At 46.2% G+C, this 16,140-nt stretch overlaps 2 protein-coding genes across 12 annotated transcripts in view; both read right to left on the bottom strand.

Annotated features, from left to right (window-relative positions):
• The window catches only part of TXNDC11 (thioredoxin domain containing 11), a 39,514-nt gene extending 34,272 nt beyond the window's left edge, over window positions 1–5,242 (bottom strand). Inside the window, exon 1 of one of the 8 annotated variants that reach the window (XM_030482372.1) lies at window positions 5,224–5,242. Coding sequence is in view for 3 of the 8 variants with exons in the window: in XM_030482367.1 (XP_030338227.1) it covers window positions 4,513–4,658 (146 nt within the window). In the remaining 5 variants the exon portion in view is untranslated. Of the gene's footprint in view, window positions 1–228; window positions 1,136–1,214; window positions 2,141–3,477; window positions 3,890–4,136; window positions 4,319–4,512; window positions 4,737–5,223 lie in introns of those variants that run through there. The other 7 variants (XM_030482373.1, XM_030482367.1, XM_030482374.1 and 4 more) reach the window with 7 other exon arrangements.
• A 7,375-nt stretch (window positions 5,243–12,617) lies between these two features.
• ZC3H7A (zinc finger CCCH-type containing 7A) overlaps window positions 12,618–16,140 on the bottom strand; it is a 29,824-nt gene continuing 26,301 nt past the window's right edge. For all 4 annotated transcript variants that reach the window (XR_003990902.1, XR_003990903.1, XM_030482365.1 and 1 more), the window contains 2 exons: window positions 15,936–16,099; window positions 12,618–14,631 (listed from right to left, as the gene is read on the bottom strand). Coding sequence is in view for 2 of the 4 variants with exons in the window: in XM_030482365.1 (XP_030338225.1) it covers window positions 14,442–14,631; window positions 15,936–16,099 (354 nt within the window). In the remaining 2 variants the exon portion in view is untranslated. The remainder of the gene's footprint in view (window positions 14,632–15,935; window positions 16,100–16,140) is intronic.

Raw genomic sequence — 16,140 nt, 5'->3', positions numbered from 1 at the left:
CCAAAGCCCTAATTTTTAATCTTAGCAAAGGTCATGCAATGACAAAATTTAGAAATCGATGTGAATGACTACAACTTGCATTATCTGAGTTAGTTTCATGACATACCATAAAAATCTAAAGATCACCCTTGACAAGCTTTAGAAAGTCACGCTGTGATTCCATGCACTCTGTTTATGGGTATGTTAGCTCACACTCTTACTGCTGGTTGCTATAGAGCATAAAATTACCAGGAAGAGTGATTTCTTTGGATTTCTTCCCTGGCCTCATCCTCTTTTAACACTTGTACTTTAGGTAACAGCACCCTGATAAAAGAAGAGACACTGGTCATAAAGTTTTGTGATGTGATGTGTATATAAACAGACACTATTACCCTGCCTTACACTTTGCTTTAAAGTATTTTACATTTATTTTACACTGTATTTGGAAAAAAATATGTAAATGTGTCTTGGTTTATTTTACTGATGAGAGCAGGGACGGCAAACTGCTCAGGGCACATTTCTTCTTCAATGTAAGGACAGTATCAACAAATAAGAGTCTTGATTTAAAGAGACTGTGACAGGTTAAGTTTCTTAAGAGAAATTTGTTTAGCCAGCAATACCAAGAACATAAAGCAAATATTCAGGAAACCATTTTCTATCAAATCAGCAATCAAACAATCCAGAACTCCACATTTCCAAGGCATTTGGAAGTTGTTATGGTATGGTATAAACTGCCTTAAATACAAGTTGATGATCATATTTGCTTTTTTATATTCTCTGAATTCCAAAATTTTCCACTAGCTTTATTTACACCAGGGCAAGATAGGTGATACAGAGCACCACTGTAATGCTCTAGTTTGCAATAGTTCCTTATCGGACAGGGGATTTTATGAAACACTGTGCATTCCTGTACCCTGAAATACAATAAAAATCTAATGCGAAAAAATTTTTGACCTGATATTTGATCCTTCTTAGGTTACAATTTTGAAACAATGATAGAAATTATTGAGCTCCACTGTCAAACTCCTACATTAAGCAATCTCCTAACAACACTGCCACATTTTCAAACTTGACAATCATTCTCGTTTTTAAGAAGTACCTTTGTTTTTACAATACAGACCTACAAAAGCACAGCTCTTCTCTCATTTCCAGGTAATTAAGCATACACTTAAAGCTCAACATTTAAGAATGACTCCCAGTACGTTTTCTAAAAGTTATGGAAATTCTTAACTCACCCATAAAAGACTATTTGCTTCAAAGTCCAGAATTCTGAAAATATTAACTGGTTCCTCATGTTTGCAATTCATTAATTCCACTATTCACAAAACTATGTTTTCACACACATGGCCAAAAATCTAGTTTTCTTCTGTAGATTTCTAGCTTTGCTCCTTCCCTTCTCCCCTCTCCGTCAGCAACCCAGCACCTCCTTCCCCAACCCTTAGGTTCTCATGTCACCTCACAACCAACACCTCTGGTTCCTTCCCATTCCTCCACTCTGTGCCTGTCCAAACTGCCTGCTTCTTCCTGTGGTTTCTAACTGCCAGCTGGACAGGCCCCAACAGTGGTGCACGACAGCTCTAACTCACAGGTCAGCACACACCCCCATCAGCTGCAGAAAGCAAAATACAGCAGCGCAGTGTTGATCTCACACTAACACATACTTCTGCAGAGACATTAACTAGAATGACTCTTCCTTAATGAAAATGGACAGCCTAAATATGTTTAAAACCTCTGCTTCCTCCACTGAATTAAACAGAAAGCTGTCAATTGGTTGTTACAGTGTAAGCCTTAAAAATGAGATATGAAATTGGCTCCAAATTGCAAGGAAGTGTAAACCAGATCAACAGAAGGTCCATGACATGAATGAGCCAGGAACTATATGGCTACCTTCAAATATGAAAAAGAGATCCAGCAGTTTTAAAAAAAAAAAAACCCACAAAAAATCAATAGCTACCTTAATAGCTTCTTAAGCTGATTTCCTCAGTAGTGAATACCACACATAACTCTGTAATACCAAATGCACAACAGAGTACTTTACACGATGCCCAGGTTTACAAAGAGAACAGTACTCTGAACCCCTAAAAATTGTACAAGTATAAACTGAGGATTACATAATAAACAATTATACAAAGATAATAATTACATACTGTTTATTAAAACACTGATTGTGTTTACCTGCTGCACAGAGCCTATAAAGAACTCATTTCCACCGAACAACCAGGTAATAAAGGAAAACACATGCAAGTGCAGGTAGGATGAGCCCCTTTGACTGCAAGGCCCTTAGAGTGGCGCTGCCTCGAGAGACATAATGCCACAAAACAATTCAGGTTCTAAACCACAGGCTTTTCATAACAGTACACATTACGCTTCATTTGGCTATTTCTTGAGCCACTATAAACCTGCAATACCTCAAACTCCACTAACAGATTGCCTTGTAGTAAAGGAATTTTCCCTTTCCATACTTTTTACCTATCAGGCTCAAAAGTTACAGGTTGCAAGCATAGTGGTAGTAACTGTACTCTGGCACTGAAGACTTGCAAACCGCAATGATGTGCGGTGAGAAACTATGTACCGTAGTCACAGTTAACATGTGCAACTAACCATCCTCCAAATTTTTACACTTGAACTTTCTACATTTCTGACAGCAACAGAACAGGGGTTATTTTTCTGATATGTTTCTCCATTTAACTACAATCTGAAAAGCCAAACCCCTTTAATCAAACATCCTGTACAGAGTACAGGGTGGCAAGAAGCACACACCAAGCACATTCCATTTGTGAGGTTTCAAACACAGCTAGCACTAAAACGAAAGGAACATGAGGGTTTTAAGTAAAGGACGGCAGGAAGAAAACAGAAGCTTCAATGTAAGTGTGGAAAAGAAAATAAAAATTTTAGTAACAGACAGTAAAACAGGAGGTGATTAACCCTTCATCATACATTCAGTAATATAGCAAGAGATTTACACTTTCCTCTATGAGGTCACTGCGAGAGACAGACTGCTGAAGAGAAGGCTGCATGGAGACCTCAATAGCAGCCTTCCAGTATCTGAAGGGGGCCTACAAGGATGCCTTGTAGGCATCTCCCCCCCAAGAGAGGGACTCCTCATCAGGGATGGTAGCAATAGGCCAAAAGGGAATGGGTTTAAACTGAAACAAGGAAAATTCAGATCAGATATAAGGAAGAAGTTCTTCCCTATGAGGGTGGTGAGGCACTGGCAAAGGTTGCCCAGAGAAGCTGTAGCTTCCCCGTCCCTAGCAGTGTTCCAGGCCAGGTTGGACAGGGCTTGGGTGACAAGGTCTAGTGTGAGGTGTCCCTGCCCATGGCAGGGGAGTTGGAACTAGATGATCTTAAGGTCCTTTCCAACCCTATTCCGTGATTCTACGAACAGAGAGGCACTGCTGCCCACAGAGCAACTCCACCATAGATTTAAAATTCAAATAATACATCCTCTGTGGACAGGGGAGACAAGGCAGCCTTAGTACTTTTCAGAAGCATTACCTGTGAATCAAGTGTTTCTCAGAATAAAAATTTGTCAGATTCTGCAGAACAGGGAAGTAATCAGATCCTTGTAGCCATCTCCCACTCCTCAAATTAAACCCCAAACACAGTAAACATTCTCACACTAACACAGTATGACTTGAAGCATATAACGGTGACCTTCACCTAAAACCCATCCGGAACATTCAGATCCCAGTTCAGGCTCCAGGACCGTGCTGCCCCATGCAGAACACTCACGTGCCTGCTGCCCATGGCCAACCCTGCCTGCGCACCAGCTACATACCCCGCCAGGCTCCGTACAGAGTTGTTTGCTGTCAGCAAACAGCAATCACAAGACTTCCGCAATGAACAAAGTGGCAGCTCCCAAGAGTGGCACCAAGGTATTGTGGGGGGAAAAAATCTCAAACAACAACAAAACATCTTTCTGTGTGAAGCAGGCGCAGGTAACGGGGCGCTGGCACTAACAAGTGCCACTTCCCCGCACTTGGTACCCCCACACCGACACAGCCGGCTGAGCACTGAGGGAAGGGTTTCAGCCCTGTGCCTCCTCAGTCCTCGTGAGGTACAGGCGAGGTACGACTAATTCTCTGGAGAGGAGGACAAACATCTTCCTCTACAACGCACCCGTCCCTCGGGTGCCCGTGCGCCCGCGTACCTACCGCCACACCCCGACACCCCGCTGAGGCAGACGTGTCCTGACAACGCCGCCGCTTCCCCCCGCCGCGCACGAACGCGGGGAGCGGGGCGTGCCCCGGCCCTGCGCGGGTCACCAGGCCCCGCGCCCCCCACGACAGGCTCACGGCCGCCGTTGCCATGGGGACCGCCTGTCAGTCACCCACCGCGGAACGGCCGTGCGCGCCGCCTCACACAGCCCGACCACGGAGCGCGGGGGGGAGCGCGGCTACACCAGGCTCAAGGGGCCGCGCCCCGGCAGGACTCCGGCCCGGCCACCGGCCCAAGCGCCGGACCCCCGCGGGCAGGTCTGCCCCAGGCCTCCGCGCACGCACCACCTGCCCCCCGCCCCGCCACCGTTACCTGCAGGTGACTTTGAGGGCGACGAGGAAGGCGCAGCCCAGCAGGATGGCGGCGCCGCATAGCAGCTCGGGCCGCCGCGCCATCTGGGCGGCGCGAGGCCGCAGCCGCGGGACAGCCGCAGGGCCGGAGTCGCCGCATAACGACATCGGCCCGGCCGAGGGGGGGACGGCTGCGAGCCGCCCGGCCGCTCCCGCTCGCACACGTCTCCCTACCGCCCGCCTGTCAGCCGCGCCGGGGCGGGACCCTCCGCCGGCGAACCCGTCGCCGCCACGTCGCACCGCCCCGAGCAGGCGCACACGCGGCCGGGTATGGCCGGGCCAGGGGGGGCTGGGGCGCGAACCGCGGCGGCTGACGGGACCCGTCGAGGCGCCGCTGCGAGCACCGTGAGGCCGCCGGGTGTCGCTCGCCCCGCAGCCTCGGGAAAAGCGTGTTAAGAATTCCCTCGATGGCCCCCTGCTATGTGTGCAGGTGTCGTGGTTTGAGCCCAGCCGGTAACTCAGAACCACACAGCCGCTCGCTCACTTCCCCCCCCCCCCCTTTCTTCCTCCCCCCGCTCCCGGAGGGATGGGGAGGAGAATGGGAAGAATGTAACTCCCACGGGTTGAGATAAGAGCAGTCCCGCAACTAAGGTATAACACAAAACCACTACTGCTACCACCAATGATAATAGCGATTAGTGAAATAACAAGGGGAGAGGATACAATTGCTCACCACCCGCCGACCGATACCCAGCCCGACGCGAGCAGTGATCTGGGCCTTCCGGGTAACTCCCCCCGGTTTATATACTGGGCATGACGTGCTGTGGTATGGAATACCCCTTTGGCTAGTTTGGGTCAGGTGTCCTGTCTCTGCTTCCTCCCGGCTTCCCCTCCTCCCTGGCAAAGCATGAGACTGAGAAAGTCCTTGGTTGGAATAAACATTACTTAGCAACAACTAAAAACATCGGTGTTATCAGCGTTGTTCCCAGGCTGAAAGTTAAAAAACACAGCACTGCACCAGCTACTAAGCAGGAGAAAAATGACTGCTATAGCTGAACCCAGGACGGTATCCACCCCTTATTCCATACCATTCACGTCATGCTCAGATCCCACATCTCTCAGCACACCATCACCCCTGTCCCATATATACACATATATATACACCCACACCCACACACAGAGAAAGATATCGTTCCCTAGTCCATGGACCAATCCCTGTAAAATTGCTGAACTCATCCAGTCCATGATGTCAGGCTCCATCTCTTGTAATAGTCTTTCAGGGCAGGAGGGACGGTACATAGTGTTGGGTTGTTGCCTGCTGATGATACCGCCAAACTCATCTGGTCACTGCTGAGCTCGTCTGGTTTCCTCAAAATTCATTCTTTGTTGAGGTGATGATCGGAGGGAAGTCAGGGTCAATGGCTGGTGACCTGAAGATATCTAGCTGGTGGGCTATAAAAGTGTTATAGAGCAGGCAACAGCGTACAATTGAGTTCATTGGCTGTTTTCCCCCAAAATCAAATCCCCTTGAGGTACACATCGGACTTCCCCATCTTCCCGCATTACCCACCAAGTATATCCAGGTCCCTGAGCAAAAGCAACCCCACGAGTGGGTTTGCCTTTACCTGAAGCAGGAATAACCCAGACTGTCTTCCCCAACAAATTCTTTATGTGCACCACAGGAACTTTATCCCCCTCTACAGTACGTAAAAGTTCTGATTGGGCTGGGCCAGCCCTGTTGGCAGATCCCCTACTGTTGACCAACCAGGTGGCTTTTGGTAAATGTGTATCCCAGTGTTTGAAAGTCCCACCACCCATTGCTCTCAGTGTAGTTTTTAACAGCCCATTGGACCGTTCGATTTTCCCAGAGGCTGGTGCATGGTAGGGGATGTGGTATACCCACTCAATGCCATGCTCTTTGGCCCAAGTGTCTATGAGGTTGTTCCGGAAATGAGTCCCATTGTCTGACTCAATTCTCTCTGGGGTGCCGTGTCGCCACAAGACTTGTTTCTCAAGGCCCAGGATAGTGTTCCGGGCAGTGGCATGGGACACAGCGTATGTTTCCAGCCAGCCGGTGGTTGCTTCCACCATGGTAAGCACATAGCGCTTGCCCTGGCGGGTTGGTGGGAGTGTGATATAGTCAATCTGCCAGGCCTCCCCATATTTGTACTTCAGCCATCGTCCTCCATATCAGAGAGGCTTTAACCGCTTGGCTTGCTTAATTGCAGCACATGTTTCACATTCGTGAATAACCTGGGCAATAGTGTCCATCGTTAAGTCCACCCCTCGATCACGAGCCCATCTATATGTTGCATCTCTGCCTTGATGGCCTGAGGTGTCATGGGCCCACCGGGCTAAAAATAATTCACCCTTATGTTGCCAATCCAAGTCCATCTGAGCCACTTTAATCTTAGCAGCTTTATCCACTTGCTGGTTATTCTGGTGTTCCTCAGTGGCCCGACTCTTGGGTACATGAGCATCTACATGGCGTACCTTCACCACCAGGTTCTGCACCCGAGCAGCGATATCTTGCCACAATGCAGCAGCCCAGATGGGTTTACTTCTGCGTTGGCAGTTGCTCTGCTTCCATTGCTGCAACCACCCCCACAGGGCATTTGCCACCATCCATGAGTCAGTATAGAGATAAAGTACTGGCCACTTTTCTCGTTCAGCAATGTCCAAGGCCAGCTGGATGGCTTTCACCTCTGCAAATTGACTCGATTCACCCTCTCCCTCAGCAGTTTCTGCAACTTGTCGCAGGGGACTCCACACAGCTGCCTTCCATCTCCGATGCTTTCCCACAATACGGCAGGACCCATCAGTAAACAAGGCATATTGCTTTTCACTCTCTGACAGTTCATTATATGGTGGGGCCTCTTCAACACGCGTCACCTCCTCTTCTGGTGACATCCCAAAATCTTTGCCCTCTGGCCAGTCCATGATGACTTCTAGAATTCCTGGACGACTGGGATTTCCTATTCGAGCTCGTTGTGTAATTAGTGCAGCCCACTTACTCCATGTAGCATCAGTTGCATGATGTGTAGAGGAGACCCTGCCTTTGAACATCCAGCCCAGCACAGGCAACCGGGGTGCCAGGAGGAGCTGCGCTTCAGTTCCAATCACTTCTGAGGCAGCTCGAACCCCTTCATAGGCTGCCAGTATCTCTTTTTCAGTGGGAGTGTAGCTGGCCTCGGATCCTTTATATCCCCGACTCCAAAAGCCAAGGGGTCGACCTCGAGTCTCCCCTGGAGCTTTCTGCCAGAGGCTCCAGGTAGGACCATTCTCCCCAGCTGCGGTATAGAGCACATTTTTCACATCTGGCCCGGCCCGTACTGGTCCAAGGGCTACTGCATGAACTATTTCTCGTTTGATTTGTTCAAAGGCTTGTTGTTGCTCAGGGCCCCATTTGAAATCATTCTTCTTCCGGGTCACGTGGTAGAGAGGGCTTACAATCAGACTGTAATTTGGGATGTGCATTCTCCAGAACCCCACAACACCTAAGAAAGCTTGTGTTTCTTTCTTGTTAGTTGGTGGAGACATTGCTGTTATCTTGTTGATCACGTCTGTGGGGATCTGGCGGCGTCCATCTTGCCATTTTATTCCCAAAAATTGAATCTCCTGTGCAGGTCCCTTGACCTTATTCCGTTTTATGGCAAAACCGGCCTTCAGCAGGATTTGGATTATTTTCCTCCCTTTCTCAAAAACTTCTTCCGCTGTATCACCCCACACGATGATGTCATCAATGTATTGCAGGTGTTCTGGAGCTTGCCCCTGTTCCAGTGCAGTCTGGATCAATCCATGGCAGATGGTAGGGCTGTGTTTCCACCCCTGGGGCAGTCGGCTCCAAGTGTACTGGACGCCCCTCCAAGTGAAAGCAAACTGTGGCCTGCATTCTGCTGCCAAAGGGATTGAGAAAAATGCATTGGCAATGTCAATTGTGGCATACCACTTGGCTGCCTTTGACTCCAGTTCATACTGAAGTTCTAACATGTCCGGTACGGCAGCACTCAATGGTGGAGTGACTTCGTTCAGGCCACGATAGTCTACTGTTAATCTCCACTCTCCATTAGACTTTTGCACTGGCCATATGGGGCTATTAAAGGGTGAGCGGGTCCTGCTGATCACTCCTTGGCTCTCCAGTCTGCGGATCAGCTTATGGATGGGAATCAAGGAGTCTCGGTTGGTGCGATATTGCCGCCGGTGCACTGTTGTGGTCGCAATTGGCACTTCTTGTTCTTCGACCTTCAGCAACCCCACAACAGAAGGATCCTCTGAGAGACCAGGTAAGGTGGACAGCTGCTTAATTTCCTCTGTCTCCAAGGCAGCGATACCAAAAGCCCATCTATACCCTTTTGGGTCTTTGAAATACCCTCTCCTGAGATAGTCTATGCCAAGGATGCATGGAGCCCCTGGACCAGTTACAATGGGGTGCTTTTGCCACTTCCTCCCAGTCAGGCTGATTTCAGCTTCCAGCATAGTTAACGCTTGGGATCCTCCTGTCACTCCAGAAATAGAAATGGGTTTCACCCCTTGATACCTTGATGGCATCAGAGTACACTGTGCACTGGTATCTACTAGAGCCTTATACTTCTGTGGGACTGATGTGCCAGGCCATCTGATCCACACAGTCCAGTAAACCCGATTATCCCTCTCCTCCACCTGGCTGGAGGCAGGGCCCCTCTAATAGTGATCACAAAATTCTCCACTTCTGTCTTGTAGAAAGGGATTAGTATTCCTTATCACAGGAGCTGGAGTAAAATCAGCTCTTTCGCTCCATCTGGGAAACTGCTCGCCAGAGACTGGAGCAGCAGCTTTCCTGGGAGGATCATCCTTGACCATTGTTCTCCTCTTCAGTTCACGCACCCGTTGCTCCAGAGCTGAAGTAGGTTTTCCATCCCACTTTCTCATGTCTTCTCCATGATCCCGCAGGTAAAACCATAGGGTGGCCCGTGGCGTGTACCTCGTATATTTTCTTTCTCGAGCAGTAGGGCGCCTTCTGTTAATAGCTGAGACATGGGTTGGTACGCGTGGGGAGCTGGATAGATCGGATAAATCGTCTCTCAATTGTTTGAACTCGTGGGACAGTTTTTCCACAGCTGAAATGATGGAAGGGGTGAGATTGTCTTCGAACTCTCGGAGTTGACGAATCAGGAAATCCACTGTTGGTGATACTCCGTCATTCCAGGTCATTGATGCCAATGTGTGGGCATATGATGATGGCGCACTCCGTGTAAGTTTCCGCCACATGGGTTGTGTACATTCGACTTCATCTGGGTCTACGGATGTGTTCCTGGAATCCGGCCTACGATAGATCATCTCTATAATGGCTGATTCCCTCAGGGACTGGATGCCTTTCTCTATCGTGGTCCAGTTGGCTGAGCGATTCGTAATATCGTCTTTGTAGGGAAACCTTTCCTTCACAGCTGCCAGGAGCCGCCTCCAAAGACTGAGGGCTCGCTTCTCTCTTGCAATCGCTTTGTCAATTCCTCCTTCCTTAGCAAGTGATCCCAGCTGCTTGGCTTCCCTACCTTCTAGTTCATGACCGTCGGCCCCATTGTCCCAGCACTGGAGCAACCAGGTGACAATGTGCTCCCCTGGAAGACGGGTGAAATCTTTTCGCATATTCCGCAGTTCGGTTGAGGTCCGGGGTCGAGAAGTGACCTCTTCTTCTTCTTCCTCTTCCTCTGACCCACGTAGTAGTAACTCTTGTTCAGGTGCTGTTGCATATAGTAATGGCACTGGGTCTTCATCTTTCTTCGCTTCGCGGGTTGCTCTTTGTGCCTTTCGTTTGCTTTTGCTTACAGGGGCAACAGACATTGTCACAAACTGGACATTTGGTTTAGCTGCAGTGTTTGTCACTGTGGTTGGAGTGGCTGCAGTGTCTGCCACTAGGATTGGAGTGGTTGCAATGTCTATTGCTGGGGTTGGTGCAGCTGTTGTGCTTGGGAGTTGAGTAACACCAACAGCTGCATTATCTGTTGCTGTCGGGGTTTGAGTAGCTACTGTGCTTGTCACTGGGGTTGGTGTAGCTGCAGTGCTTGGAGTAGCCATATTGTCTGTTGCTGTCGAGGTTTGAATAGCTACTGTGCATGTCACTGGGGTTGGTGTAGCTGTGGTGCTTGGAGTAGCTATATTGTCTGTTGCTGTCGGGGTTTGAGTAGCTACTGTGCTTGTCACTGGGGTTGGTGTGGCTGCGGTGCTTGGAGTAGCCACATTGTCTGTTGCTGTCGGGGTTTGAGTAGCTGTTGTGCTTGTCACTGGGGTTGGTGTAACTGCTGTATTTGGAGTAGTTGCGTTGTCTGTTGTGGTCAGGGTTTGAGTAGCTGTTGTGCTTGTCACTGGGGTTGATGTAGCTGCTGTACTTGGAGTAGCTGTGTTGACTGTTGTGGTCAGGGTCTGAGTAGCTGCTGTGCTTGTAGTTGGCATAGCTGCGTTGTCTGTTGCTTTGCCATCAGATCCAGAGACATTTTTTTCCCTTTGAAGGTGCTGGATAGTGTTGAGCAGGGCTCTGTAGGCATAGGCCAAGCCCCAGCACGTTGCCAAAATTTGTCCCTCTCTGGTATAACCAGGACGACAGCACACCTCGTTTAAGTGTTTTACTAGTTTTTCCGGATGTTGCACTTGTTCAGTGGTGAAGTTCCAAAGCACTGGAGGGGCCCACTGGCCTAGGTACTTGCCCATACTATCCCACACACCCTGCCACTCATAACTGTCCAGCCTCAGGGAAAATCTCTTGGTGGTCCTCCTATATCGTCGTCTAACCCTAGACCAGATTCGAACCTGATACTGCTGAATTTTTGACATTAAACGAAATAGGATGTTCCTACGACGGGATGGCCGTGGGTAAAACACACTCCGTATGTTTGCCAACATGCTGATCCCCAGCACAATCAGCAGGCAGGTTTCAAGGGTACTCAAAGGCCATCTAAAACCTTCAGAACTCTCAATTGCTGTTGCAAATAGGCTGGTGGGGGAACGGGGGGTGAAAGAGAATGCTTCCTTCGTAAGTTTACCCCCCGAGGAGAAAAAAAAAGATATGCAATTGCTAAAATATTTCATTATATACCTCCCAATGTATAGTGGTGATGGCCACGCTGGAAGCACAAACCAGACCAGTTTCATGATCAATGAGTCTATTGTATTACAAGTCATTACCATGAAGTACAGTGAAACAAGAACCTTAGCCCAGGCCCCCCAGCCGATAAACACTAAAACAGCAAATAGTGGCTGTAAGTAAGGTACAACATGCTGAAACTCTGAGATCAAGCGCAACACGTCTGAGAGCCAAATAATCACCATTGTGACGAGTAGTAACAATGAATGCTTATCACAAATATGATTAAACACACTCTGGTCAGATCTGTCGTTATCTCAACCTTTCGAGCCCCACGTTGGGCGTCAAAAAGAACTGTCGTGGTTTGAGCCCAGCCGGTAACTCAGAACCACACAGCCGCTCGCTCACTTCCCCCCCCCCCCTTTCTTCCTCCCCCCGCTCCCGGAGGGATGGGGAGGAGAATGGGAAGAATGTAACTCCCACGGGTTGAGATAAGAGCAGTCCCGCAACTAAGGTATAACACAAAACCACTACTGCTACCACCAATGATAATAACGATTAGTGAAATAACAAGGGGAGAGGATACAATTGCTCACCACCCGCCGACCGATACCCAGCCCGACGCGAGCAGTGATCTGGGCCTTCCGGGTAACTCCCCCCGGTTTATATACTGGGCATGACGTGCTGTGGTATGGAATACCCCTTTGGCTAGTTTGGGTCAGGTGTCCTGTCTCTGCTTCCTCCCGGCTTCCCCTCCTCCCTGGCAAAGCATGAGACTGAGAAAGTCCTTGGTTGGAATAAACATTACTTAGCAACAACTAAAAACATCGGTGTTATCAGCGTTGTTCCCAGGCTGAAAGTTAAAAAACACAGCACTGCACCAGCTACTAAGCAGGAGAAAAATGACTGCTATAGCTGAACCCAGGACAGCAGGGCAGTTACAATTCCCGTCGCCGGAATCAGTGAGGAGGAGGTAATTCCCCAGTAACTCCTGCGAGGAGCGAGCCCCCAGCCGCGGCAGGTTCCCCCCCGACAGCCCCACAACGCAGTCATTAAAGATCTCACACCGTCCATATGGAACAAGGATTTCATGTTTAGTTTTCTCTAGAATTACTTCCAGTAATTTACAGAGCACTTACATTAAACAGTGAAAGCATAAAATTGAGAAAACAATTCGGAAAGGCACACGATACAATCAGGTTTTGTCACAGAAATAACTGTCCATAATACTCTATTTCAAGCTCAGTTCATTACAAACAATGTAAAAAACTAGCACTGCAGCAGGTGGTATGTCAAGCACCAAGCTACTCCTGTATGCACACTGTACATCATAGTCAAATGGCCTTCAGCCTTGCCGGGACGGAACAATTTCTTCCACATCCCCCTTGCTCTGGCTGAAGCATAAGGTGGTGTTCCCGTAACTGTTGTGCTTTTATTTTGTGAAGTGAATGGGACACGGCCTCCAGGCTCATTCTCTGCATGAGTATCACTGAACTTTGGTTCAACACTTTTTACATACACAATACGTGGCCATTGACTACATTCAAACTACTGAAGTCATTCTTAAAGCTCTTCTAATTATATAAGGTCAGCCATTAACAGAAAAAGTACTATTAAGAGGGAGAAGTATGTGGAAAAGAAGAAAACTAGCTTCAGCTATTTTGAATGACTAAATAAAGCTTGGTTTAGGGGAAAAAGGAAATTAAAAAGGGCATGAAGTCATCACACAAAGCAAGCTGAAAGCACAATCTGCAGAGAAGCCAAAACACAACAAAAGCTCTGGCTACTGTAAAGCCAAAAGGCTTGTCAGGCGGAAAGCACCTCAGCCCATGCATGGTTTTTCCTTTCCTATGGGTTGCAGGAAATGCCATCTAACGTCCCATTCACTTTGCAGCTGAGGTGGGGGTGCTTCATGCCCACGTCAAAAGGCTGAAAACATGTCCCAGCACCACATAGCTCCAAAATTGTGTCTCCACAAGTGAGTTGGCCATTCTTGTTACTTTACTGATGCAATGAGCTAATGACAGTACAGAAAACTGCAAACAAGAAGCTGGAAACACAAACACCAACTCAGTAAATTTTTAGCTACAGGTGCTCAAGCTTTTGCTAATAATGAAATAATTGTTAGTTTGTTTTTACAAAATCTCAATCCTGAGAGGCTACATGCAGAAAACAGCTTTGTGTAAAGTTCTCTTTATTACAGGCAACATTAGTCCATACAATAGTACACAATACTGACATACAAGTGTAATCTTTCAAAATCATCATTTAAACAGCAAAGACCAATAAACAGAATTTTAACTACTTCGTTTTTTTTCTTCCCAAGATCCTTTTTCAGTAAATTATATTGAAACATACAAATAGAGAAAAAATACCCATTCAACATATACTGTAGTTAAATGGTTATTTTGTTTAAAATCTTTAATAAGAAAAATCCTTTTTAGCAACCTACATATAGATAAGTAGCAAACTTTGTTTTAAACAAATCCTCTCCATTAAAAGATCTGAAGAATTTTGATCCATCATTTTCTTCTTAGTCCATAACACACAGTTTTGCAATACCTTGATACCTTAAAGTTTTTCAACTGAAGGACTGATACTAGGGGGCTTCCTAGATTATGACCTCTCTTCCCCCCCCTTCTATTTCCTAACTTTCTGTCCAACAGAAGGTGAGTAAGCGCGTAATACTTCAGATTTTTTTAATCACCACTCTGTTTCATGAGAGCACAGACAGGTCTGCTCAATCCCCCTAAATCTACTATATTTTGCTGTTCAGGAGGAACAATATATGCCAATAAAAGCAGAAAACCTGCAGCTTTTCTGTCACATGCTTTTGATTATTGTCAAATTTTCTGGTTTATGCTTCCAGCTGATAACATGTATGTGTCATCTCAGTATTAGTTTAAATCTTTAAACAAAAAACTATATTTTCCAAAGTCATTATCACTGGGAGCAATCAAGTGATCTTTCCTTGCTTTGCTGAGCTTCATTCTTAAAACTTGTCTTCGTTCTTCCCATTCATGGAGTTCAGCATTTCCATGGGCAAATTTACAGTTGTTTCCTTCAGTACAAGTACCAGCCATATATCTGTTAAGACAGATTTCAAATAGTGTTTTCACAGAATTATCACGACTGCTATTGTATTTAGGTATTTTCTTCTGGTCATGCTTCTCAAATACGCAATGACATTAAGGATAAAAATAAAATATTGGAAGAGTATTTACTTTTTAAGTAAGATAATACTAACTGTTTAGCATTTGATTACATTTTTCTTTCCCAGCTGGCAAGTATTTACAGAGAACAAGAGATGGCTCTCTCCTTTCTGTTCTTCGTGTTCCTACTTCACTGAGTCATTTAATGAGTGATACCTTTAATTTCATCAGGTTAAATTATCAGGTAAACGAATACATTATCATTTAACTCACTAAACTAAAGCACTACTATTGTTAAAAAATCCAACTAATTCATTAGTTTTTGTTAACTAAATTTGGATTTTAAGTACTCAGTATGGCTTAAGAATCTATTTTATCCTAGTATTTTTGTTCAAAGCATGCCAGTTTGTATTCACTTTATATAAGTCTACATGAGGTCTGTCAGTGTTCAAAACATCAAATACTTTTAGGATGTTACTTAAAAATTTAGTAAAGGGGGCATATAAGCTTCCATGCAAAGGCTGCAAAGAAAAAATAACTTGCTTTATATGCTGTGTAATTTCTCAAGATCTCTAAGGCATTCAAAATCTTTAACTTGAAACAGAGTAACAAAGGTATCCATACCAGCAAATTGAATCTTTAACTCCAGAATGCAAATTCTAAAGTTTTTAGCCTTTCAAAAAGATACCAGCAGTGGAAAGAACTTTCAATACATTTTTGACTGCAGTCAGATAAACAGGCTGTATTGAAGAATTAAAGGGACCAGCAAAACATACAACCAATACTGGGGAAGACCAACAGGTCTTGGAAGTTCTCTTCCACATGTTCATAAATGACTTTCAGTAACAAATACTCAAATTTGTTTTGATGCTAACAAAATTTCTACTTGCCTTAAAGCTCCAATATCACATCCAGCTAGGTACTGTTCTTATGTTCCCCAGGAAATTAATACCCAGATGCTTAACTTAACGTTTAATAATACCAACAATATTTCACACAGCTGCAATAAACTAGCTTAACATCACATAAGCATTAATTTGGTTCCACAATTGGGCACATTGTCACTCCCTGAGTTCTAACAGCATGTGTTAAAATACTGTTAATTACTTCATTTCTTGTTCAAAGATTTATGCAAAGCAAGAAATACTAGAAATATCTGTCAAAACTAATAACCACCTTAATTATTTACACTACAAACTGTCATTTTTCAGCATTTTTGACACCTTAAAAGCCACATACCTATCACAAATGCTAAAATTTCCGGTTGGAAAGCGATACTGCCAGCAGTTTTGATCGTCCTCGGTGTGGAAAACCTTCTCTTTATGCTTTTCAGAAGAAATGTGACCCTGCCATTGCTTCTCACTATTACAGTTCTTCCCACACATCCAACAGTGAAAATCCACCTGTTTTACAGCGAATTTGAAAACAAAACATTGAGAATTCA

This window comes from Strigops habroptila, chromosome 4 (genome assembly GCF_004027225.2).
Source record: "Strigops habroptila isolate Jane chromosome 4, bStrHab1.2.pri, whole genome shotgun sequence".
Classification (NCBI taxonomy): Eukaryota; Metazoa; Chordata; class Aves; order Psittaciformes; family Psittacidae; genus Strigops; species Strigops habroptila.
Note: the sequence above shows the minus strand (reverse complement) of the source record. Positions and strands in the feature narration are given on the sequence as shown.